General features: G+C 43.9%; 1 protein-coding gene across 1 annotated transcript; it reads left to right on the plus strand.

Moving 5' to 3' along the window:
* Positions 1 to 3,161: 3,161 nt before the first annotated feature.
* PLK2 (polo like kinase 2) lies at positions 3,162 to 9,139 on the plus strand. The gene is made up of 14 exons (NM_001192245.1): positions 3,162 to 3,535; positions 4,158 to 4,265; positions 4,409 to 4,525; positions 4,722 to 4,851; positions 5,077 to 5,164; positions 5,617 to 5,712; positions 5,821 to 6,019; positions 6,119 to 6,266; positions 6,610 to 6,707; positions 7,013 to 7,142; positions 7,371 to 7,611; positions 7,724 to 7,853; positions 8,108 to 8,218; positions 8,353 to 9,139. The coding sequence occupies exons 1-14, from the start codon at positions 3,266 to 3,268 to the stop codon at positions 8,542 to 8,544; spliced, it is 2,058 nt and encodes a 685-aa protein (NP_001179174.1). The 5' UTR covers positions 3,162 to 3,265; the 3' UTR covers positions 8,545 to 9,139.
* Positions 9,140 to 9,973: the final 834 nt, after the last annotated feature.

The following is a 9,973-nucleotide window of genomic DNA, read 5'->3' on the forward strand; positions in this document are numbered from 1 at the left end:
ACATGACAGAGCGACTAAGCACAGCACAGCACAATCCAGTCTAACTGCTGTCCTTGTAACAGGAAATTTGGACTTACAAGGGGACACCAGGGATGCTCGCTCATAAAGGAATGATCACATGAAGACAAGAAGATAAGGCAGCCAACTGCCAAGTCAAAGAGAGAGGCCCCAGGAGGAATACCTTGATCCTGGACTTCTAGCCTCCAGAGAGAGAAAGCAAATTTCTGTAAATTGAACATTCAGACTGTGGTATTCTGTCAAGGCAGCCCTAGAAAACTAATACAGTGTAAGATACAGACTTCATTTTTTTTTTTAATATGGAAAAGTCAATTTTCTACTTCCATTTATTGGATAGTCTCCTTTCCTCACTAACCTATCATGCTTCCTCTGCCATATACTACAACACTCCATACACACGCATCTATGTCTAGGCTCATATACCACAATTCTATATAGTTGTGCATCTATTTCCAGGCTCATATACAATTCTATATACATGTGCCTTTATTTCTAGGCTCTTTAAACTATTTCACTTGTTAGTCTATCCCTGTGAGAGGACCAAACTTTCTTCATTGCTCTAACTTAATAGAGCAAATTAATAACTTACAGTCTTGATGACTGGCAGAGGAAAGACCTTCCTTCTCCTAATTTTTCTGTAAAGTTACTTTGCTCTTTTTGATCACTTACAGTTTCATGTAAAATTTGCAATCAGTGTGTCAAGTTTCACTAAAAATAATATTAGGTTACTGCTTTACATTAAATCTAGAGAACTACAGGAAAATATCTTTTAATTAAAGATTTATCTCCATTTGAAAGTACATTTATTTCCTTTTCTGCTCTACTAAAAATTTTAGTTCTGTCCACATGATGGCACTAGAAACCAAAAAAAAAAATCAGATTTTTCATAATTGGACAGAAGACTCCATAACACATACACATGTTAGTATTTTAGTAAGTGCTCAAATGTTTTGGAGGATAGACCTGAATTTCCTATGGCATGTTCAACAGTGCATCAAATGCTTAAGTAAATTTGGTAAAGAGATATACAATAATATATGATAATCAAAGAATGGAAATAATAATAAAAATATCATGACTATTCTTCACAGTCCTTTTATCATAGAAAGTCATAAACAAATTAGATTTAAAAGTTCATTATCAGCAGATAAAATAGACGTGGTGTAAAATTAGCTCTGGAAATTTAGGTAGTAATTGCTAAACCAGCAAGCCTACTACAGGCTAGTAAACAACTCTGCCTAAATCTGGGGGTCAAAGGTCACCCCTAGGTTTAACTTTAACGAGGAAGATTACGTAAGTCTTCATGTCTACCTCTAGGTCCACCCCTTATTCCAGCCCTGACAATTTGGGGGTAAAGTTCACTTTTACTTTATAAGAAACATGCCTGGGCTTGCCCTGTTTACAGAATCAAAAAGGAAGAGTCACAGAAGACTTTCTCTTTCTGCTTTGTAATGCCAATGGCACTCTTTTCTACATTACCGCGAAGTACTTGAGACAGAGTCTTTGAAACCATGCATACCTAAGTCACTGATAACAGGCATTGTTGTCGTTGCTTTAGTTGCTAAGTCCTGTTGCTAACTCTTTTGCGACCCCAAGAACTGTATAGCCCAGCAGGCTCCTCTATCCAAAGGATTTCCCAGGCAAGAATACTCCTTGATGGTATATGGACTTGAGCCAACCCTTTTCTAAATACTTTCCAGGGGGTTATTAACCTGATGTTCTATATAGAACTGGAAATTACTATTGAAATATTGTGAAATATATCTTATCTTAGATTTAAAAATTTGCCTACTGCTCATTAACATAACTTGGATGATCTACTAAATATTTATACAGAGAGACTATATAAGAAGTTACTTAAATTCTTTAAACCCCACATTCGTCATCTGTAAAATGGGAATAACAGTATTTTCTACTTAAAACGGATGGAGAATTAAATAAGGCATTTGAAAACACTAAATATGGTGCACTGCACATAAAAATACTATCGTCATTACAGCAAGAAAGAATGATGTTCCTAGGTTAGCAAATCTTAACTGTAAAATCTGCAAACAGGGAACTAAGCCATGTTTTAACTCACTACGCTATGTTCCTCCCTCATGCTCCAATTCTCTCCATTTGGAAGGCCTAAGACTGCCTCTCTCAGCACCAGAGCAGCCTCGTGGCTTAATGAGCCATTTAAACGACGCAGTCCGCATAACCCCTTCGGAAGAAGAGATAGATGATTTCGATTGTAAAACCATAATCAGCACCAGGAGCCGGATTACACCACTTATTGTCAAAGAAAGCCCATACCGCGGCCTACTCCAACCGCTAATTGCGCTTCTGGCACATTCCACGAGATGGCGCCTTTGCTCCCAGTCTTCGGGCATCCTGAAGGCTAAACCTTTCCCGGGCAACTGCTTCCCTCTCCAAGGTTAAGAGCCTGACTTCAGATAAAGGCTTGATCTAGGGTGATGAGCACTAAGTGCGACTTGGCCATGGTCAGCCGACCGGCCTGAGCCGAAGTCTGCCTCGTTCAGAAGCAGCGGGGAGCTCGGAAGACCCTGCTCCGGGAATCCCTGCCTTTCAGGGGCACGGCCTCCTCGGAGGGACCCTCTAGACAGGAATTGGTAGGGTAAAAGCGCGGGGTCCGCGGCAGCCCGGTCTTCCAGGTGGTCCGGGGGAAGCCTCACGTGCCTGTGCAGTGGACTCTGGCCACAGTCACCCCATGACACCGGAGGCGTCAGGTTGCGGGGCGGTCCGCAAGGGCTTTGCGGGAGAGGGAACCTGCGATGACCGCAGCGCCGCGGGCCACGGGGCGGGGCCGAGGCGTCGGCCCCCGGGTTTCTACTTCAAACCTAGAAGTTCGGAACATTCCAAGAACGGGGTGCTGGTCACGAGGACGGCCAGACGCCTGTGTCCGCCTCCTCATGGCGGGGAGCGCTCCCCCGCGGCCAGACCGCCCGCTTTCGCACCCGGCTTGCAAGCGGAAACCCATCGGCCCTTAGCGACCTCTCGCCTGGCCCCGCGCGCTCTGGAGGCCGGTGGGCGGGGCGTCGCCCGTGACGTCACGTTCCGTTTCGATTCTCCGCCCCCTTCTCAACCCATATATAAGACTTCGCCCGGCGTTCACACTCGCACAAGTGGACCGAGGCGTCGGGCGCGGGAGGTTGGCGGCGGGGAGGAGCTCGAGGGCAGAGGCCGGCTCGGTCGTGTGTCCGCGCCTCGGAGGTGGTGGCCGGTAGTGTTAGGCGACGAGGCGACCATGGAGCTCTTACGGACTATCACCTACCAGCCGGCCGCCAGCACCAAGATGTGCGAGCAGGCGCTGGGCAAGGCTTGCGGCGGGGACTCGAAAAAGAAGCGGCCGCAGCCGCCCCCCGAGGAGCCGCAGCCGCCGCAGCCCCCGGCGCAGGTGCAGCCGGCGGCCCCCCACCATCATCACCACCACTCGCACTCGGGGGCCGAGATCTCGCGGATTATCGTCGACCCCACGACGGGGAAGCGCTACTGCCGCGGCAAAGTGCTGGGAAAGGTGACGAGCGGCGGGCGCCCAGCTGCCAGGCGGGAGGGAGGTCTGCCCGGGCGTTTCCCCCACTCTCCACCCCCTACCCCCGGGCCGGGCCGGACCCGGAGTCCCAGCTCCCCCGCCGTTTCTCGAGGTCTCCGTAGTCGGATCCCGGCACGGCGTGGGGGTGCTCACCTGCCCTCCTTTGGCTTTTGTGCGCTGGTAGTGCGGGGGTCGCGTTCTCCATCCCTGCCGGCAGCTCTGTCTGCCTCCCCAACGAGCCCAAAGACATTGATCTTGAGGCCAGAATCGAGGGTTTTCTACACCTGACCTAGCCCTCCAGATGCCTCCCCACCCCCACCCCAGAGAATTTTCTTGACACGTCTCTTCAGACCCTATTTCTCATCTCCCCGACCCCCAGCTCCGCTCCGTAAAGCTCCTCTTTGTAAAAGGAGAAGGGGCACCGTTTTCACTTAACTGTTGTTAGGAGTGCTTTCCCTTCGTGAAGGAGCTTTTTAAAAAGTAGACCGCGTCCCTCTGTCCACCCTTCCTCATATTTTTGCTTATCTTTCTCGTTTATTTTTTAAAAAAAATCTGCCGTCCATGTTCCTGCCATACTCAATTCCCTCTCGGCTTTGTTTCCTTTCAGGGTGGCTTTGCAAAATGCTACGAGATGACAGATTTGACTAACAACAAAGTCTACGCTGCAAAAATTATTCCTCACAGCAGAGTAGCCAAACCTCATCAAAGGGAAAAGGTGTGTATGACTGTTGAGTAAAATATTTTCTTTGTGTGCAGAGATGGCCCTTCCCTGTTACGAACATGTCTTCTGCATGTGTAAGCAGCTGGCTTTGCAGAGGTGAAGGAAGCTAATAAGACTGATCTTGCTTTTCCTTTTAGATTGACAAAGAAATAGAGCTTCACAGAATTCTCCATCACAAGCACGTCGTGCAGTTTTACCACTACTTCGAGGACAAAGAAAACATTTACATTCTTTTGGAATATTGCAGTAGAAGGGTAAGTCTTCACTCATCTGTGCATGTACTTCCCGCACACTGACCTGGCATTCAAATAGCACTTTATCTGGGAATTTGATTGTGGACATAATTATAATATGGCAGCATTACCTTTCATTGCTCATCCTGCATAAGGAAACTACTGATGCTGGCAACTTTGTTTGACAGATTCTCTTTTTTCTTTCTCCTCCTCCCAGTCCATGGCTCATATCTTGAAAGCAAGGAAGGTGTTGACAGAGCCAGAAGTCCGATATTACCTCAGGCAGATCGTGTCTGGACTAAAGTACCTTCATGAACAAGAAATCTTGCATAGAGATCTCAAACTAGGTGAGCCTTTCACTCCAAACCCTGACTTTCGTGTCAGAGGTGCACGCTCTCACTCCCTTTTCTTACGTAATGTTCTTAGTTGGGATCTAGCCAATGCAGTGTTGCTTCTGAATGATGGCTCGCCTATTAAGCAGCTGGCTGCCTGCCTCTCCAGTGGATAGATGTGTGTGTACTTGGTTAGAATATTTTTTCAAGAGAATTCAGACTTTTTTTTTTGTCATCCAGGGAACTTTTTTATTAATGAAGCCATGGAACTAAAAGTTGGGGACTTTGGTTTGGCAGCCAGGCTGGAACCCTTGGAACACAGGAGAAGGTAAGAGTCAGAAGGATACATGTTAACTAGGGTTTTGTGGAGATCAAACATGCCCTTTTTATCTTCCAATTAATGTTTCAGAGGTTAGTTGATATTAAAATCTGTAAACTGCTACAATGTTAATTGAAGGAAACACTTACTCAGTGCCACTATGGCCTTGGCAGAGTATCTTTGGCCATAAGTTGATTATGAAACAAATCTTTTATTTGCCTGAAATGTATAAAAATGTCCTCTTGTACCTGGTCTCAGTTGGCTTAAAGCACTTTGTCATGCGGCTGAAAACAATTGTACATGCATTAAAAAAAAATTACCAAGTCACTTGGTGAAATGTCAATTGTTCATATGCCAAAAGTCAAATGTTTCCAAATAGAAATTCAGCATAGCTTACCCAGAGAACTAAATTTAAACAAGAGGAGAGTTCCTAGTGAAATCTTTGTATTTTGTTTTCCCAGGACAATATGTGGTACCCCAAATTATCTTTCTCCTGAAGTCCTCAACAAACAAGGACACGGCTGTGAATCAGACATTTGGGCCTTAGGCTGTGTAATGTAAGTAAACGCACCAAGATAATAAAAAATCAAATTTAGATGTAGATTTTAGCACTGGAAAAGAATTGCTTTATGATGGTTCCTAAAGAAGTGTTTCCTTGTATACAGGTATACAATGTTACTAGGAAGACCTCCATTTGAAACTACAAATCTGAAAGAAACTTACAGATGTATAAGAGAAGCAAGGTATACAATGCCCTCTTCATTGCTGGCTCCTGCTAAGCACTTAATAGCTAGCATGTTGTCCAAAAATCCAGAAGATCGTCCCAGTTTGGATGACATCATTCGACATGATTTCTTTTTGCAGGTTGGTGGATTTTTTTTTTTTTTTTTGCATCTTTTTATTACATGCTCTTGATCCTAATTTCCCAGCAGGTTACTGAAAGACTTTTCTTACGTTTCACAGGGCTTCACTCCAGATAGACTCTCTTCTAGCTGTTGTCACACAGTTCCAGATTTCCACTTGTCAAGCCCAGCTAAGAATTTCTTTAAGAAGGCAGCTGCTGCTCTTTTTGGTGGCAAAAAAGACAAAGCAAGATATATTGACACACATAGTAAGTTATAAGACTTTTTCTGTATCCAATACAATATGTATGAAGTTGATAAGTTAGTTGAAAGAGGCTTTCATATTAACATAATTTGGCCCCTATGTTAGTAAACTGTTGAACTTTTGGTAGCATAATAAATCTAAATTGCAAACTGTAGTTGATAGTTTTGTTTCAGATGCATTAAAGTGTGCTTCTTGGATAATTGCAGTTGATGGCAAAGATAAAACTGTTGGTTTTGCCTTGAATGCTCTTAAGTTGGTTATTAATGCAAAAGGAGGAAATATGACTTGCTCTGTTTCTATCTTGTTTGGATAGAATAATGCTCATAATCCTTTTTCTTGATTTACAGATAAAGTATCTAAAGAAGATGAAGAAATTTACAAGCTTAGGCATGATTTGAAAAAGACTTCGATAACTCAGCAACCCAGCAAACACAGGACAGATGAGGTATGCTAGAGAAGAATAAAGTAGTTACAAACACTTTATATCATTTCCATTCTTTGTTAATTATCACTTGGATCATGATATATTTACTTAAGTTTTTTTTCCCCAAGCCTTTAAAATGAAAGATTTTATCTCTTAGTTTAACAATGCATGCAGTTGAGTTATCAGAAATATCTTTTACTGGGCTTGTGTCCATTGCTTTGTGATAAGCTTTCCTAGTAATTGCTATAATCTCATCTTAAACTAGAATTCTCAACTTTAGTTGAATTTTAAATGCTTGACTGTCATCTGGCTCCTCTCTCTTCTAGGAACTCCAGCCACCTACCACTACAGTTGCCAGATCTGGAACACCCGCAGTGGAAAACAAGCAGCAGATTGGAGATGCTATTCGGATGATAGTCAGAGGAACTCTTGGCAGCTGCAGCAGTAGCAGTGAATGTAAGTTGTCAATCACATTTTAAACAGTGACACTCTAAACGCCAGTGTTCAACACTAAGCAGCTGAAGTCAGCTTGGTTTTTGGCCTGATTTAATATAGAAGAAGCAACTTAGAGGATTGGAGCAATTTTGAGTCTTCCATCCTTAGAATTAGTGGAGGGAGACCTAGCACTTACCATAGCCTGAGGTTTTGTTGTTAATGATTTTATAACTTTCTCTGACGTTTTAGGCCTTGAGGACAGTACCATGGGAAGTGTCGCAGACACGGTGGCAAGAGTCCTTCGAGGATGTCTCGAAAACATGCCAGAAGCTGACTGCATCCCCAAAGAGCAACTGAGCACTTCCTTTCAGTGGGTCACCAAGTGGGTCGACTACTCTAATAAATACGGCTTTGGGTACCAGCTCTCAGACCACACCGTAGGAGTCCTTTTCAACAACGGTGCTCACATGAGCCTCCTTCCAGACAAAAAGTAAGTGTGTCCAGCTAAGGAAGCCCTGTCAGTTCTTCAGTTTTGCCCTAAGGAAATCGGAAAACAGTGACTGACTTTTCCTGTTTCTGTTTCTTTTCTCCCTGTTCTTTAGAACAGTTCACTATTATGCGGAGCTTGGCCAGTGCTCTGTTTTCCAAGCCACAGATGCCCCTGAACAATTCATTAGTCAAGTGACGGTGCTGAAATACTTCTCTCATTACATGGAGGAGAACCTCATGGATGTAAGTCCCCTGGCTTTCAAGAAGTGATGTTTGAAGTGTGGTCCACAGAGCAGTAGCATCTGTGCAGCCTCAACGCTTTTAGAAGTGCAGCATCTCATGTTGCGTCCTGTCTATGACTCAGGATCTCTGGGTGGTGGGCTAGGAACCTCCAGGCCATTCTGGCCCTTGCTTATGGCTGAGAGGCGTTTGCTAGAAGAACTGAGTGCACACATTGCGAAGTCTTCCTAGGCACTAACCCTCCCAATCTCTCTCAGGGTGGAGACCTGCCTAGTGTTACTGATGTTCGAAGACCTCGGCTCTACCTCCTTCAGTGGCTAAAATCTGATAAGGCCTTAATGATGCTCTTCAATGATGGCACCTTTCAGGTAAATGAACCCTTTAAGAAAGTGCATGTTTAGGTCCTAAGAAATGATTTTTACATAGCCAGTTCAATTATTGAGAAAACTCTTCATATCTTGACTATTTAGAGATGCTCAATATCTATGCCTACTTTTTAAAGGTGAATTTCTACCATGATCATACAAAAATAATCATCTGTAGCCAAAATGAAGAATACCTTCTCACCTACATCAATGAGGACAGGATATCTACAACTTTTAGACTGACAACTCTGCTGATGTCTGGCTGTTCGTTAGAATTAAAAAATCGAATGGAATACGCTCTGAACATGCTCTTACAGAGGTGTAACTAGGAGATTTCTTGAACGGACCCTATGGGACTCCTCTTTTCCACTGTGAGATCTACATGGAAGTCATTAGAATGATCTACAGCACGTTGAAGAAGATGGACAGGTGGTGGTACGAAAACAATTTCTCTGTGGCCCACTGGACCTGGTGGAACCAGACCAGTCTGAGGTACACAGTCCTGAACTTTGGACGAGCTGAGAATGAACCCGAATGCAGTTTTCCTTGACGTACCTGTTTCTAAAGGCTTTTCAGACAATTTTGCAGAAAGGTGCATTGACTCTTAACTTCTCTCTGTGGAGAGTGCTTCGGACAGAGGACTTGGAGCTGTGAATATACTTCCTGAAGGGGAGGGAAAGGGAGGATGCTCCCATGTTGTTTAAAGGCTATAATTGGAGCAGCTTTTGGCTGCTTAACTGTGAACTATGGCCATATATATATTTTTTTTGTTTTGTTAATTTTTGAAGACACTTGTGGCTGGAAAAGTGCATTCCTTGTTAATAAACTTTTTATTTATTACAGCCCAAAGAGCAGTATTTATTATCAATTTTTTTTTTATGTTGACCATTTTAAACTGTTGGCAATAAAGAGTATGAAAAAGCAGAACCAGTGGTCTCCTGTCTTTGGTGTGGCACCACCACCGCATCACTGCATTCTTTGATCATGGATTCTTGGCACCCTTTGGCATGACATTGAGAGTAGAAGCGGGCTAGAAAGAACTTTAATTATCGCAGTAATAGTTTCTAGGAAGTCAATCTTTATTTAATACCTGAAATGAAGTCATATACTCTCTGAGTAGATCTGGCTTCAGAAGAGTATAACAAAAATACCACTCTTATCACAACCAAAATAAAGGCCTCCTATTATGCAAAAGCAATTTCTCTCTGAAGTATTTCCCCAAAACTTGTTTAGCTTGGGGTTGAAGGCTAGCGTAATCTTGTATAAATAGACCTCTGTTATTAAGGGTCAATAGTTTAAGGAAGTTTTATCTTTTTTTCAAAAAAATGTATTTATTTATTTGGCTGTGTCTGGTCTTAGTTGCAGCGTGCAGGATCCTCGTTGTGTCACGAGGGATCTTTCACTGTGGTGCACGGACTCTCTAGTTATGCCACGGGCTCAGTAGTTGTGGCACACAGGTTTAGTTGCTCTGTGGCACGTGGGATCTTAGTTGCCCAACCAGGGGTCAAATCTGTGTCCCCTGCATCGCAAGGTGTAATCTTAACCACTGGGCCACCAGGAAGTGCCAGAAGTTTATCTTAATATGGGCAAAACTCTTGAATATTTGCACCACCTAAACGTATGCTGCTGCTGCTGCTGCTGAGTTGCTTCAGTCGTGTCCGACTCTGTGGAGCCCCAGAGACGGCAGCCCACCAGGCTCCCCTGTCCCTGGGATTCTCCAGGCAAGAACACTGGAGTGGGTTGCCATTTCCTCCTCCA

This window comes from Bos taurus, chromosome 20 (genome assembly GCF_002263795.3).
Source record: "Bos taurus isolate L1 Dominette 01449 registration number 42190680 breed Hereford chromosome 20, ARS-UCD2.0, whole genome shotgun sequence".
NCBI classification, from domain to species: Eukaryota; Metazoa; Chordata; class Mammalia; order Artiodactyla; family Bovidae; genus Bos; species Bos taurus.